At 39.0% G+C, this 16,725-nt stretch overlaps 1 protein-coding gene across 1 annotated transcript; it reads left to right on the top strand.

Annotated features, from left to right (window-relative positions):
* Positions 1-4,452: 4,452 nt before the first annotated feature.
* Positions 4,453-10,595, top strand: LOC127438363 (chromobox protein homolog 6-like). Its single transcript, XM_051693900.1, has 6 exons — positions 4,453-4,560; positions 5,192-5,235; positions 5,739-5,804; positions 6,153-6,219; positions 6,901-7,911; positions 8,385-10,595. Exons 1-6 carry the CDS (start codon positions 4,492-4,494, stop codon positions 8,385-8,387), a joined length of 1,260 nt encoding a protein of 419 aa, XP_051549860.1. The 5' UTR covers positions 4,453-4,491; the 3' UTR covers positions 8,388-10,595.
* The last annotated feature ends 6,130 nt before the right edge of the window (positions 10,596-16,725 follow it).

The raw sequence follows: 16,725 nt of genomic DNA, 5'->3' as shown, positions 1-16,725 counted from the left end.
GTCGGGCACTTCTCACGCACCTTACAGTCTAGCTGATCCCACAAAAGCTCAATGGGGTTAAGATCCATAACACTCTTTTCCAATTATCTGTTGTCCAATGTCTGTGTTTCTTTGCCCACTCGAACCTTTTCTTTTTGTTTTTCAAAAGTGTCTTTTTCTTTGCAATTCTTCCCATAAGGCCTGCACCCCTGAGTCTTCTCTTTACTGTTGTAAATGAAACTGGTGTTGAGCGGGTAGAATTCAATGAAGCTGTCAGCTGAGGACATGTGAGGCGTCTATTTCTCAAACTAGAGACTCTGATGTACTTATCCTCTTGTTTAGTTGTACATCTGGCCTTCCACATCTCTTTCTGTCCTTGTTAGAGTCAGTTGTCCTTTGTGTTTGAAGTCTGTAGTGTACACCTTTGTATGAAATCTTCAGTTTTTTGGCAGTTTCAAGCATTGTATAGCCTTCATTCCTCAAAACAATGATTGACTGATGAGTTTCTAGAGAAATCTGTTTCTTTTTTGCCATTTTTGACCTAATATTGACCTTAAGACATGCCAGTCTATTGCATATTGTGGCATATACAGGTGTATCTCAATAAATTAGAATGTCGTGGAAAAGTTCATTTATTTCAGTAATTCAACTCAAATTGTGAAACTCGTGTATTAAATAAATTCAATGCACACAGACTGAAGTAGTTTAAGTCTTTGGTTCTTTTAATTGTGATGATTTTGGCTCACATTTAACAAAAACCCACCAATTCACTATCTCAAAAAATTAGAATACATCATAAGACCAATAAAAAAAACATTTTTAGTGAATTTTTGGCCTTCTGGAAAGTATGTTCATTTACTGTATATGTACTCAATACTTGGTAGGGGCTCCTTTTGCTTTAATTACTGCCTCAATTCGGCATGGCATGGAGGTGATCAGTTTGTGGCACTGCTGAGGTGGTATGGAAGCCCAGGTTTCTTTGACAGTGGCCTTCAGCTCATCTGCATTTTTTGGTCTCTTGTTTCTCATTGTCCTCTTGACAATACCCCATAGATTCTCTATGGGGTTCAGGTCTGGTGAGTTTGCTGGCCAGTCAAGCACACCAACACCATGGTCATTTAACCAACTTTTGGTGCTTTTGGCAGTGTGGGCATGTGCCAAATCCTGCTGGAAAATGAAATCAGCATCTTTAAAAAGCTGGTCAGCAGAAGGAAGCATGAAGTGCTCCAAAATTTCTTGGTAAACGGGTGCAGTGACTTTGGTTTTCAAAAAACACAATGGACCAACACCAGCAGATGACATTGCACCCCAAATCATCACAGATTGTGGAAACTTAACACTGGACTTCAAGCAACTTGGGCTATGAGCTTCTCCACCCTTCCTCCAGACTCTAGGACCTTGGTTTCCAAATGAAATACAAAACTTGCTCTCATCTGAAAAGAGGACTTTGGTCCACTGGGCAACAGTCCAGTTCTTCTTCTCCTCAGCCCATGTAAGAGGCCTCTGACGTTGTCTGTGGTTCAGGAGTGGCTTAACAAGAGGAATACGACAACTGTAGCCAAATTCCTTGACATGTCTGTGTGTGGTGGCTCTTGATGCCTTGACCCCAGCCTCAGTCCATTCCTTGTGAAGTTCACCCAAATTCTTGAATCGATTTTGCTTGACAATCATAAGGCTGCGCTTCTCTCGGTTGGTTGTGCATCTTTTTCTTCCACACTTTTTCCTTCCACTCAACTTTCTGTTAACATGCTTGGATACAGCACTCTGTGAACAGCCAGCTTCTTTGGCAATGAATGTTTGTGGCTTACCCTCCTTGTGAAGGGTGTCAATGATTGTCTTCTGGACAACTGTCAGATCAGCAGTCTTCCCCATGATTGTGTAGCCTAGTGAACCAAACTGAGAGACCATTTTGAAGGCTCAGGAAACCTTTGCAGGTGTTTTGAGTTGATTAGCTGATTGGCATGTCACCATATTCTAATTTTTTGAGATAGTGAATTGGTGGGTTTTTGTTAAATGTGAGCCAAAATCATCACAATTAAAAGAACCAAAGACTTAAACTACTTCAGTCTGTGTGCACTGAATTTATTTAATACACGAGTTTCACAATTTGAGTTGAATTACTGAAATAAATGAACTTTTCCACGACATTCTAATTTATTGAGATGCACCTGTATATATATAGTATATATAGAACATTTGATCTTTCTCTAGCTGGCCTCAAAGTACTGTCCAAACTTTTAGTAATTTGACGGATTAACCCAGCAAACAATTGATGGATTATTTAGGCAATTTATGTATGATGGGGTGTTTAAACACATGCATAGTATCTTTTAGGACAAGCAGACATCTGGAGAATATCCTGGAAGCTAGTTCTTAGACCAGTGTTGTCTAATACATGCTGCACATCAGTGAATAAATAAAATTAAGATGTGTTTTGATTAGTTAACTGTAAATGCTTGTATTCCGCATCAGTGACTCTCCAAAGCAGGACATACATTTTTGGTGTTTGGAAAGGAACCGTGCATTAAGTCAACATGGAAGACAGTGAAAAAGAAGAAGCAAGTGAATTCAAGTTAAAAGAGTTGGCAATCCAGACATAAAGAGCATATTTTGAATGCTTTACAGCATAATTTGTACAGATGTTACCAAACAAACTGACACATTATGTGACTTATGTCAGAAAAATAATAATAATAATAATAATAATACTACTAAGATATATCATCCAATTTAAAAGATGTTTTTGAGGAGTTTTTTTCCTGTAGCAAAGATGTATTATTATAGAAGAGGATAAAATGACTGCAGACGGTTCCATTTTCAGTCCATAAAACAAATTAGGAGTGCTTTGTAAGAGCCAAGGAACAAAGAATCACTTTTGTTCATCTTTCGGATATTTACTAGCTAAAAGCTTTGCTAGATGAACGGAGAGCACACATCAAATTGGTGCAAAGCTGGCTGAAGACAGTTTGCTGAAAGAGGTCATGAATTAGATTAAGAGACTGTCCTCAGATCAAAGTGAAAGTAATATATTTAAAAATTAAAAATATTAGCTGTAAAACAAACAAACAAACAAAACAAAACAAAAACAAAAAAAACAGATAAATAAAACTTTCATCTTCGAATATTGAACACAAAGGAAAATTTGATTTTTATTGTAAGCTTGTCTAGATTTGATCAAAAATGACTTTTTTCAAATAGTGATGGTGCTGTTTTTTACATCAGTAATGTCCTGACTATACTTTATGATCAGTTGAATGCCACTTTGGTGAAATAAAGTACCAATTTCCTTCCGAAACAGCAAAATCTGTACATATATATATATATATATATATATATATACTCTCTATAAACAGAAAAAAGAATCAGGGGAGCGGCCCGCCCATTTTAACCAATCAGAAATACTATCCACCTGTCAATCATTTTGTGTGTTTGGGTTTTCTGACATTGGGTTGGCTGACATGTCTGTGGAGGGCGGGGTTTTGGAGAGAGTGCGTGTGTTTGAAGGGATCAGGGCAGTCTAATAGAATTCTATTCTATATTCTATTCTATGAATAACTACAAATAATGAGATAAAATAGACAAAACAACTTTATTGGTATGGTGGGGAAAAAAGCTTTACATGATCAAAGTATTAGTAATAAAACAAAAAATTATATATAGGTTACATACATTTACATTTGGGTCATTCCTGTTATACACTACCTTTTGAATTTTGTGTTGTTTTCTCACCAAAAGTGATGTAACTTCTTATAGGATGATTTCAAAAATGGCTTTTGTTAGTTAAATAGATATTTCAAAAGACTTATAGGATGGAAAGTGACTTTAAAAGTGCACTCAGTAATTTTTTTGAATTTATCTTCTTGGACTTACACTGACACCTAGGGGCGTGGATGCTGCATCATCCAAACACAATAGTTTTTATTTACAGATGCCATTGTAGACATTTACTGTTCACAGTCAGCCATGATTAATTTAATCCATGAGTGAAAGTGTCCAAAAACAGCGCGGTTACTGAGATAAAGCAAGTAGTGTTCGGCTGGTCATGTGATTCTAACATGGCCGCCCCCATGAGGAGACCCTCTCCATGTAGAATAAAACAGCTTTTATAAGGTTACTGATATGACTGGAGTCTTCATTTTAATGTGAGTGCTCATGGATTTCATACATATGTTTCAAAATAGCTATTCATTTATTTTGGAGTAAAACTTTTTTAGTCAGGAAAAAATGGAGTGCACCTTTAAGGACATATACAAACAAAAAACACCTAAATATCTTTTATTAAACTGATAATGTGCTGTATAGTAGGAACGACCCACTTAAGAAACGCTCGATTTAAAATATATATAAATAATATAGTTTGTGTTGCAATATTTGACTAACCCCTCGAGCCGTTTCCAGGACTACCGGGGCTGGTTGACCCGGAGCACGTGACGGCGCAGGGGTTTGTTGCTGTCACAGATTTGTAAAGTGTAGCGCCGCGAGACAGCCGTCTGGAACGCGCGCACCGAAAAAATGGAGCTGTCGGCGGGAGGAGACCGGGTTTTCGCCGCGGAAGCCATCATGAAAAGCCGCGTTAGGAAAGTGAGTAATGAACGAAGATGTTAAATGGCGTTTGGGATGTTTTTTTCTTTCTTTTTTTGATGTACAGCACAGAGAGAGGGTCGTCTTTCATTTGTCTCGCGATGCGGAGCTGCAAGGCGCCTGCAATGACAAGAGGGGGAGGCCTACTTGCAGATGTTTTTCGATTTAGCGACCAAGTGCATTTGTTTTCTCGGTCATATTGGAAATAACAAGTAAACTATGGGACAATTGGGTATGCAACTTGTGATTTATGTCATACAATTAGGGTATGTAGCACTGGGCATTGAAAACAGCCCTCTAAAAGAGCAACAAGACGAGGAGAAAGAAGGTACAAAGTGTCTGGCATGAATCCATGACCAAATCAATGCATGCTGGCTGACCCAAGATTCAAAGATCTCAGCAATGCACGAGGACAGAGAAGTTTTACGTACTGCATAATGTCATGCAACACTGTTTAAGATGTTAGCTTTGATGTATTAGCTAGACAGACTTTATTTAGCACCCCAAAAATGCACTTTTTATGCAAATGTGCATCTGTGTTTTTGTTGTTGAAACAGAGTGAACTCTTTCATGCATTATTTAGTCAGTGCTGAACCAAGAACATTTCCCTGTTTCTCTCTTTTTGCAACAGGGTCGAATCGAGTACCTGGTTAAATGGAAAGGCTGGGCATTAAAGTAAGTGTAGAATATATGGATGCCCACAGGCCAGAATACAACAACTGTGGAATGGAGATATGTTTGACCCAACAAAAGTAGAACTGAAATCTTATAACCAAAGGGCTACCTTTGGTTTGACTTTGTCATCGTAAAAGTGAATTTGGGTTGTTGACTTGGTAGTGTCCTTAGTAGTGCATTTAATTTAAAGAGAGATGGCACAAACACATTTTTAAGCAAAACGTTTCACATTAAAAAAGTTTGTTAGGTTTTAAATGGCAAAATCCACTTAAAATCACCTTTAGAACAGTTATTAAAAAATAGTTAATAAAAATGTTAGTTCTGAGATGTATTGTAGCATCGTAGATTTTGTTATTTAACACAGTGCCATTCATAAATTTTATAAGTGTGGCTTTAGTGCCCAAAAATACCTTATGTGGCTACTGTATATAATGATTAAAAAAATGTCTGTTATCTGTCAACTTCCCATTACTCTTTTAAGATTAAAATGTTTTGCAACATAGACACAGCACGTGGGAACCAGAGGAGAACATCCTGGATGATCGACTCATCACAGCCTTTGAGCAAAAGTGAGTTACACTTGAAGGATAAATATGTCATTTTTATCTCTATCTCTCACTTTTATATATAGGCTTTTGAACTATGTGTCCCAAACTACGTCTCAGATGTTAAAATATTTAACGTAAGAGCCTGGAAAGAAAATGATTACATTATTTTTCTTGTAATCACTTGCTTGAGTTTTGTAGCTTGTTTAATGCCAGTTAGACTGGAAACTAGCCTTTCCTATTGGAATTTTAAACAAAGATGGCTTGCATGTAGCTTCAAAGGGTTTCATTTAGATTGTTATGGTTTGGGCTTGACTCTGAAGTGATGTAATATTTTCCTTGGCTTAAATAATGCTATCCCACTATTCACAGGGAACGGGAGCAGGAACTTTATGGCCCAAAGAAACGTGGGCCTAAACCAAAAAACTTTGTACTGAAGGTTTGAGTTTTCTTATATATTTGCCATCATCTAATTTTTTTATTGTTTAATATACACTCACTGAGCACTTTATTAGGAACACCATGGTCCTAGTTAAGTTCTAGACGTGGTCTTCTGCTGTTGTAGCCCATCCGCCTCAAGGTTCGGCATGTTGTGCATTCTGAGATGCTATTCTGCTCACTATAATTGTACAGAGTGGTTATCTGAGTTACCACTGCCTTTCTGTCAGCTCGAACCAGTCTGGTCATTCTCCGTTGACCTCTCTCATCAACGAGGTGTTTCCATCCGCAGAACTGCCGCTCACTGGATGTTTTTTGTTTTTGGCACCATTCTGAGTAAATTCGAGAGACTGTTGTGTGTGAAAATCCCAGGAGATCAACAGTTACAGAAATACTCAAACCAGCCCGTCGGGCATAACAAATTTTTTCCCCATTCTGATGGTTGATGTGAACATTAACTGAAGCTCCTGACCCGTATCTGCATGATTGTATGCATGACACTGCTGCCACCTGATTGGCTGATTAGATAATTGAATGAATAAGTAGGTGTACAGATGTTCCTAATTAAGTGTTCAGTGAGTGTTTATATTCTGTTTTGATTGATTTCAAACCCATAAATACACTTCCTTCTTGATACTTTAGTAATCACTCACTCACATTTTTTTTTTTTTTGCCTTTCTAGGCACGAGCACAGGCAGGTGAAACATCACGAAGCATAAAAACCAGACGCACTCCACCTCACACTGCTGCGAGACCTCCCACCTCTTCCTGTTCTGCAAGTACAGCAGCTCCTCAGCCTTCATCGTCCTCTTCCTACTCTACAGCTCCAACCCCCAGAGTGCACTCCCTAGCTGCTGCTCATAAACTCAAGAAGGACATCCACCGTTGTCATAGGATGTCTCGTCGACCTTTGCCTCGTCCTGACCCCCTGGCTGACCCCACGGGATCCATGTTTTCATCCCGTCCTCCTATCTCTCCGTTCTCCGAAACTGTTCGCATCCTCAACCGCAGGGTCAAACCGCGGGAGGTAAAACGAGGTCGCATAATCTTGAACCTGAAGGTCATTGACAAATCTGAAAGTGGTGGAGTAGCCAATAGGAGGACGCCACAGTCGTTTGTGGGGCGGGCGAAAATCCCATCCCGAAATCGTATCATAGGGAAAAGGCAAGGGGACATGCCCTACAGGCCATTCCAGCATCCAATGAAAATGTTGGGTTTCCCCATGTATGGTCAGCCTTTTGGGCTCCATCCCTTTGGGCCATTATCTTCCATGACCAGTGAAGTGTCAGGCAATGCAGCCAATCAAAGAGGTGGAAACTTCAGTGGTAGCCATTTCTCTGCAAATGGGCAGACATTTCAGTACCAGCCTCCACCATCACCTTCCAGTTCCAGTGGGTCTAACGGCAGCTCCTCTTCATCTCAGAAACACCCAGCTCCTCCTCAATCTGAAGTTCCTTCTTCGGCAGCTGGTCCAATATCCCGTTCCTGCAACGCCTCCCAACCTCCAAAAGCAGCTAAGCCCAACACTGCATCCAGGCCGGCGCAGTTCCTTCCTTCCTCACCTTCTAATTCGTCCTCTCCACCGTCCTCTCTTGAAGATGAAGACCAGGGCTCTTCGAATCTCCCTGCATTTCGGGGTGGAAAACGAAAGCTTCGCCATCGAACCCAGACGGCTCGAGCTTCGGTCTGCAAGGTTAGTTGCCGCTCTATCACCCCACTTCCAGAGAAAAACAGGGTACCAAAAGAGGGGGACCCTGATTGCCCAGCTGTGCCAATGTTGTGACTGACGTCACCACAAACCTTCTCAATGTCACCATCAAGGAATTCTCCCATTCAGTAGCGAGTGCAGAACCCTCCTCCCCTTGCCAAGCTAAAAACCCACCCTCTTACGCCCCAGCCTCCTAAAGATCCCTTAACTGCTCCAACAAATATTTGCCCCTTAATCTTACAAGAACTTGCTATAATGATATTCAACCACCCTTAAAGTTTCTATTAATTAAATTCAAATGTATGTTTTGATGAAATTGAGATGAACTGAAGTAATATTTAAAGACAGGGGTGCTTCCCTTGGCTTGTATACTTCTTAAACAACTGTTGTTGTGTAACAGCATTGTTATGATGGATTTGTAGTACTTCATGCTGTTCTTCCCCCTTTTTTTTCCACAGTGATCCTGTCTTTCAAAAGCCTAGCCTTTTTGCCAGTAATTGCGCCTTCTCTTGTCACCTGCAATCCTGTAGAGACCACCATTCCCATACTTCTAGACCTAAAGTTCAGAATCCAACTGAGAAATCATCTCATCAGCAGCTTTCAAACAAATGTTATACAATTTTCTTGATCTAAGTTACGAATGGACTAAAGGCATTTCACCAAGACATTTGCATATCTTGATTATTTTAAGGTGGGTTTTCAATTAGATACAAAAGATGAAGTTCAACTAGGTGACAATTGTGTATTATCTGCACACGCACTTGTTAGATAATACTTGACGTGGCAAAATGCCCATTTAGGCCACAGCATCCTTAATATGCATCGAATAGATCTTGCCAAACTTCTTCTTTGCTCACAAAGAACCAGAGTCATAGCTAAAATTCTCGGGACCTGGGACAAACTTCTTTTTATAGGTGGACCCCTTCTTCCCTGGGCCCAATAATTGGCTATTGCATAGAGGACCTTAGTGGGCCCCCCTCATAACAGGGCCCGGAACAACATTCACGGTTCTCTCAACTGACAACGGTTCAGTGAAGAATCGAAGTCATCTTAGATTTCACTATATCTCACATGCGTAGAAACGACTGTATTTATACACACTCACAAAGCTGCAGAATCCCGAGGACTATTAAGTTATTTCCCTATTCTTGAACTTTACTCTGATCCAGATGTCCACCAAGACTCTAAACTGATGTATTTTCCAGTGTGAATGCTGAGGACTGCATCGAGATTGTGGAACTGTATGTTAAACCTTCCACATACTCAACTACTCACTTCCCTTATCGGAGAAATACCTGCTCCTGTTTGCCTTCTGACTACAATAGTTTGTGTTTCAACTAATAGTTAAATACTATATCTTTGGGGCCAGTAACCAGCAGTAATTTCTCACAGAACTTGATTGAGGAGTTGAAACACCTTTTTTTAGGAGACCCTTGGGTTTCTTTTAAACCTACCAAATATAACAAATTGCCTTGGTTGATGAAACCCTCTTTCGCACTCTCAAACGAGATAGTCTGGGACCATGTGTATTATGTGTGTGCTTATGACTGCATGTAGGTGGCCCCTTAAGGTTGAATTATAGTTTGGATTTCTGCAAATTTAGTCATCAGCACAGTATGCGCGGACTGTCTGTATGCAGCCCAGTTTTTCTAGACACGTGGACAGTCCGCGTCTGTGTGCACCGTCTGCATATGCGCCTGGCGTTGACTGTACTAAAGAGTATGACAAAGCAGTCGTAGTGCGTATGTGTAGAATGCGTCCATACAGCTTCGTTAAAGAGGCTGCATGCTCTGGAGGTCGCGTTTGTTTGCCGCATACAGAGGCTCGTTTCAGAAAGCAAGTGGGACACTCCGAATGGAGCCTCCAAATGTGACCTCCTTTCACAGGAATTCAGAGGATGCTGGAGGTGTATCCTTCGTTGGCACTCACAACCTACAATGATTTTTAAATCCATGTTTTGTTAATTCCCAAGTAAAAGTACCTGTGTAATTGGGTATAAAATATATGTTAAATAATAAGAATATATAATGAAAATTTAAGTATTATAAAGTAAATATAAAAGTACAGATTCAAAATCCATTTTCTTTTCTCTCTACGTCATTATTACTCTCCAAAAATTTACCTAACAGATTCTGTTCTCACACAGAGCGCTCGCAAGTGGCTTTCTGTAGGCTTTCACTTATCAAACGAAGGCCATCTCGTTTAAACAAAGCTAATTCTAAGTTCAGGATGCTTGGTATACCGCTGCCAACAGAGGACACATCCTACCTAGCAGACACACCTATTGATAATCTGTCACATTAGGCCTGAAGAACCAGGTTAACACACAGCTTATGGCAGCTAACTAGGTGCATGGAAGGATGATAAAATGTCAGAATCCACCGGAGGACAAAGACAAACCTCATTATATGATTTAATTATAGAACATTATTAAGTTCTGTATGTAGTCCTCTAATGGAGCACTCTTACTCTTTATTGCTGTGCCTTTAGGGAGGAATGATCCTTTATTATGAATTTACTGTATTATGTCAAAAAATCAAGAAAATATGGTATATTGTCACTTTTCTTCCTTAAAAAATTACTATGTATGGGGTTATGTATGTATGTGTATATACAACTCTGGATAACATTAAGAGACCACTGCTAAATTAATTGTTCCTCAGGATTTACTATTTATAGGTATGTGTTTGAGTAAAATGAACATTTTTGTTTTATTCTATGAAGTACGGAGAACATTTCTCCCAAATTCCAAATGAAAATATTGTCATTTAGAGCATTTATTTGCAGAAAATGCATTGTTGTACTACGATCAAGAAACCAGCGTATTTGCTTAAATTTAACCTGTATACCTGACTTTTAGGATAAAGAGAAGATCGTTGAAATTATTTGAAAGTTACGAAGCAAGGTAGCTTGCAAATCGTCAGCATTAGCAGGCAAGATCAAGTTAGCTAAAATTACACAGATCAATCCTTATGGCACTATATTTCACATGCTTTGCAGTTATGTAAGCTTACCTGTCCGATAAGAAGAACGCAGGAGTATGCCACTTTTGCAGCAGGAGTATGCCACTCCTGCTGCAAACATTCTGGGTCTTGATATAATAGTCCTCCATCCACACCTTGATTGACCTGGCTGTGTGGCATGGAGCATTGTCCTGCTGGATAAACCAATCCTCAGAGTTGGGGAACATTGTCAGAGCAGAAGGAAGCAAGTTTTCTTCCAGGATATTCTTGTACGTGGCTTGATTCATGCATCCTTCACAAAGACGAATCTGCCTGATTCCAGCCTTGCTGAAGCACCCCCAGATCATCACCGATCCTCCACCTGGTCGTCTAATGGTTAGACAGAGACCTGGAGAGGCTTTCAAGCCACAGTGTCTCGCACCCACTGTGAAATTTGTGGAGGATCATGATGATTTGAGGGTGCTTCAGCAAGGCTGGAAATAGGCAGATTCGTCTTTGTGAAGGACGCATGAATCAAGCCACGTACAAGGTTATCCTGGAAGGAAACTTGCTTCCTTCTGCTCTGACAATGTTCCCTAGCTCTGAGGATTGTTTTTTCCAGCAGGACAATGCTCCATGCCACACAGCCAGCTCAATCAAGGTGTGGACGGAGACCCTGTCATGGCCAGCCCAATCTCCAGACCTGAACCCCCTGAAAACCTCTGGAATGTGATCAAGAGGAAGATGGATGGCCACAAGCCATCAAACAAAGCCGAGCTGCTTGAATTTTTGCAGCAGGAGTGGCATAAAGTCACCCAACAGCAATGTGAAAGACTGGTAGAGAGCATGCCAAGACGCATGAAAGCTGAGATTGAAAATCAAAGTTATTCCACCAAATATTGATTTCTGATCTCTTCCTAAGTTAAAACATTAGTATTGTGTTGTTTAAAAATGAATATGAACTTGGTTTCTTTGCATTATTCGAGGTCTGAAAACACGGCATCTTTTTTGTTATTTTGACCAGTTGTCATTTTTTGCAAATAAATGCTCTAAATGACAATATTTTCATTTGGAATTTGGGAGAAATGTTCTCCGTACTTTATAGAATAAAACAAAAATGTTCATTTTACTCAAATACATACCTATAAATATTAAATCCAGAGAAACTGATAATTTTGCAGTGGTCTCTTAATTTTTTCCAGAGCTGTATATATATATATGTATGTGTGTGTGTATTATATATATATATATATATATATATATATACACACACACACACACACACACACACATATATACATAGATACTATATATACATATATATACACACACACACACACATACATAGATACTATATATACACACACACACATTCATACAGTTTATATGTATCATTTTATATGTATCATTTTAAACTGTTTCTAACCTAGAATAAAAATTATAAATCTTTCCCTTGATCATTTCCATGTAGTAAATGAGTTAGTACAGGTTTCCACAATATAGGTCTTTATTTACCTTTAGGTCGTTCCGTACCTATTATGCTATTTTTCCGTGGAGCACAAAAGAGTTCTTAAGAGTCCGTTCCTTTTAATTAACGAGTTGATCCAGTTCAGAAATTGGACTGAATGATTTGTTTTGGGGTTGGTTGGGTCATTTTTGGAACTTAATGTCTGTGGTGACTATGAACTGTCATTGAATGGAAAAGACCTTTATTCTGTGGAACAAATATTTTTTGATATTTTGAAGAACGAAAGATGACAGAATTTTCGGTTGAACTATTCTGAAGTAACTGATATTCTGAAAAAAAATCTGTGGTGCTGCCCCTTTCAGGGTGTCATGTGTGGTGCATTTATAAAAATATTGAATATCCGAAGCATGTGTGGCCTTTAGCTGCTCGGTTTGACCCCATGATGTTGTTACCTTTGCCTACAAAGTGTTCCACATACAAACAGATAAGTCTTTGTTTACCTTTATATTCGAAATGGTTGACAATAGATGTCACTATAGTGTGAACCAGTGCAAGATGGTTTCTTCTAAAGAGGTAGCTTAGCACTATGAAATGTGGTCTACATTTCATGCAATAGGGCTTGTGTTAGGGTAGGATGTAGCCACCAGGGCCTATCACAGATTATGAGATTGTTTTTAAAAAAATAAGGTGAGGATGAAGATATACTGTAAATTGCATCCTCAAATAGCAGATCTGATGTTTTTTTTGAGGAGTTTTATTATTATTTCGGTTCCGTAGAAGTGAATGATATGTGGTGCCTTTATAGCCATTGTTGTTCAATTTTAATAGTCTAATTTGGGTTTGAGAGAATGGTGAACCCAAACAACTAAGTGTAATTTATATAAGTAATCTATTTAGTATTGTGTAAGGGTGAAGAATCTGACGATGATTACAATAATCTTGTTGCTATGACATTGTAATGTAACGGATGCATGATTTGCGAAACCTAATTGTACAGGTCATTTAAATGTCTTGTTGTCGTTGCTTTGTGTTTCTTGAAAAATACTTTTAATAAAATTACTTCAATGACACCGTCTTTTTGCTATCTATTTAGTTGCATTAATTGTTGAAATAGCTTTTTGCCATTTTAGGGTGATCCGTTTGTAAACGTTCATTCACCACCCACCAGTTTGGAAGCATCTGGAAGTGGCATTGCTCTATAGTTGCAAAGGAAATGTGACGTAGGTATGTGCATCATTAAAGTTTTTGTATTTGAGATGTAAAAGATGAAACCAAGATAAATCATGAACAAACTGAAACATATTCTACAAAATATTAAAATATTAAACAACATTGCAAATCTGAAGATTTCAGCTTTTCAATGACACCTAGGTTTAGCTTCTAGTCCACTCAGAGGCTAGAAGAGATATTTTGAAACATTAGGGAAGATGTGTGGGATCACATGGTGAGTGCTCAGCTATGTTAGAGCGCCACCTGCTTTTCAGATCTGTATGTTGTGATGGAAGGTGATAGAAGAAAATTCCTTTGTCCTTGAACTTGCTGCCATCTAGTGGAATGAACTAACACTTTTTGCAGGGACAGAGCAAATTGAGGGTGCGTTCCATTCATAAGTGATCATCCTTAAAGGAATGGTTCACCCAAAAATGAAAATTCTCTCATTCACTTACCCTGATGCCTTCCCAGACATGTATGACTGTCTTTCTTCAGCAGAACACAAATGAAGATTTTTAGAAGATGATAGAGCTCTGTCAGGTCCTTATAATGGAAGTACACGGGTGCTAGCACTTTGATGGTCCAAAAGTCCTATTTAGGCAGCATAAAAGTAATCCACACGACTCCAGTTGATCAATGAATGTCTTCTGAAGCAAATCGATACGTTTGTGTAAATAATCAATAATTAAAATTGTATTAACTTTTAAAAAGCGCTTCCTGGCAGCAGCTGACGCAGCACGTAGCTGTCGCATGACATAAGCGTGCCGGCGAGTTCACACGAGAATTCTGAAGCGGTGCCTATTTACAACAGAAGAACGAACGTCACACGAGAGTTCGGCCAGTTCAAACAGCATCAGAGCCCTGGACAGAAGAGCCGATTTAAACGTTGAAAACGTTTTAAATATTGCTCCAGAAAACATTCATTGATTGACTGGAGACACATGGATTGCTTTAATGCTGCCTAAAAATGACTTTTGGACCGTCAAAGTGCTGGCACTAAAGACTTTAATGTCATTTCCTTTTAGTTTTAATGAATAATGGAATGGGAATAACAATGAAATGAAAAATAACTAAATTAAAAAATGAAATTAAAATTTAGGGAACTTCTGAACACATGACAAGCATATAATGTAGAACAATATCTGCTAAAACAAAGTGCTTCCTATACAAATATGAACAAGTGCAGGCTAGTACAAATAAACAATGCAGTGTAATTGTAATTTATGTATTACAAATTACATAAAATTGTAATCAGCAATGTTATCTTTTAGATTACACTTTACACAAGTAATTTCCCTTTTACTTTTTTTTTTAATAAATCTGATCATTAATTTTAAATGTATTATGTTAGACCTATTTTCTTAAAGGTGCAGTATGTAACAATTTTCATGTAATATTATTTTTGCCAATGTGTGAACGGCTTGTAACGCAACTTAAAAAATGAGCCCTTCCCGGACTTCCTATGTTGCCTATTAAAGCCTGTAGACTGATTTTCATGCGAAGGGAGCGGGTCAGTTTTGCCAGGAAGATCCAAAGGATGTGATGTTTATGCACGCTCCTGAGAGCCTTCTACTGAATCCCGTCTGGCTAAGGAACATGATCGTGGTCGAGGGAAAACTAGAGTGAACATCGGCAGGGCATTTAATTCCTGGAGGGACCTTCGTTTGGTTTTGAGGATCAAAACCGACCCTGAATTGGCGTTCTTCTTATTGGACAGGTAAGCTTACATAACTGCAAAGCATGTGAAATATAGTGCCATAAGGATTGATCTGTGTCATTTTAGCTAACTTGATCTTGCCTGCTAAAGCTGACGAATTGCAAGCTACCTTGCTTCGTAACTTTCAAATAATTTCAGCGATATTCTCTTTATACTAAAAGTCAGGTATACAGGATAAATGTAAGCAAATACGCTGGTTTCTTGATCGTAGTACAACATACGACATACAAAACATGCAACAGTAAACTGTCTGGTATAGTTCGGTAGTATGTAGCTGTATGTGTGTATCAGTATGCTATGTTAGCTGATAAGTAGTTTTAGTTTAATTTCAAAGTTTGTAGTAAAACAATCATAACCGTGTAATTTGAATTATGCTACCTCATCTGTCAGCATGATACCGGTGAATCACGTTCAGTCTCTTTGTACGTTACGTCATTGTTTTGGTTGCTCGCTTGCTCGCGTCCCTATGGAGTGTGTGCACGAACATTTGTTTAATTTGATATACAGTATATATGTGTGTATATACAACAGTTAGTTCCGGTCCTCGAATCTGATTGGACGCGAGACGTTCCATGAGCACTGATGGTCTCACACCATCATCACTCGGACACTTCACTGTGGGTATCACTCCGCTTGTGTTCGTACCGTTCTAAACTAAAGTGTAAGAGCAGTGCAGATGTGTTAAGAGCTACTGTTTGTGTCTCCTTTTACATGTATTTTTTTACATTACATATGTTAGCCAGCAGGTGGTGGCAAAATATCATTTTTGTGTGTAATATGAGCCAGTTAGGTGACGTGAAGTGAATACACATCAGCCAGTGTTTACATACAACAGCTCTTCGTGATTGCTTGTATTACTACTACACTACTAAAGCTAGGAAATAGCTTTAAACGGCTTTAAATGAACAACCTCAGCATTATGGCTCATCAAAGCTGAGAGACACAACATACTGATTAATTACACAATGCGTGCTGTTCAAAATGGCGGAGGACTTTGCGGTTTCTATAGTGATCGACTCTTGTGCACCGGCTACCGCGAAATAGGGAGGAATACCCCCACTTGGACGGCTATTTTTCCACTGAGAATGCTGATCTTCAGAAAGCTGGCAACAGGTGATCGCACACGCTCCGTCTCTCTCTCTCACACACACACACACACACACATCCATCGTTGTTTATCCAATAACTTGTTAGAAACAGCACAAGCCGTGATACTATTTCTGAAGTGACATTTTTTAATTACTAACGGAGGCTTGGACAGCAACGGCAGATTCTGATCTGTTGCGTAAGGAAGTAGTTCCATGCACAAATGTGTTTTTATGACCGTACTCAGTTTTTCCTAATTTTTTTAAATGTACTTGTTCATTGAACTGTTGTATATAAGCAATATGACACTCGCAATCATGCTGTATGTTCCTAAATCAGCACTGTGTGATTACCTATGGCACTCGGCCTGTAGC

This window comes from Myxocyprinus asiaticus, chromosome 49 (assembly GCF_019703515.2).
Source record: "Myxocyprinus asiaticus isolate MX2 ecotype Aquarium Trade chromosome 49, UBuf_Myxa_2, whole genome shotgun sequence".
In the NCBI taxonomy this organism is placed as follows: Eukaryota; Metazoa; Chordata; class Actinopteri; order Cypriniformes; family Catostomidae; genus Myxocyprinus; species Myxocyprinus asiaticus.
This window is presented reverse-complemented; position numbering and strand designations above follow the sequence as displayed.

What these genes read in the sequence shown, in the direction of transcription:
- LOC127438363 (XM_051693900.1), top strand. Translation starts at nt 4,492, where the DNA reads ATGGAGCTGTCGGCGGGAGGAGACCGGGTTTTCGCCGCGGAAGCCATC. An exon ending in TGGAAAGGCTGGGCATTAAA is followed by an intron (nt 5,236 to 5,738) that starts GTAAGTGTAGAA and finishes TTTGCAACATAG; the next exon opens with ACACAGCACGTGGGAACCAG. An exon ending in ATCACAGCCTTTGAGCAAAA is followed by an intron (nt 5,805 to 6,152) that starts GTGAGTTACACT and finishes CACTATTCACAG; the next exon opens with GGAACGGGAGCAGGAACTTT.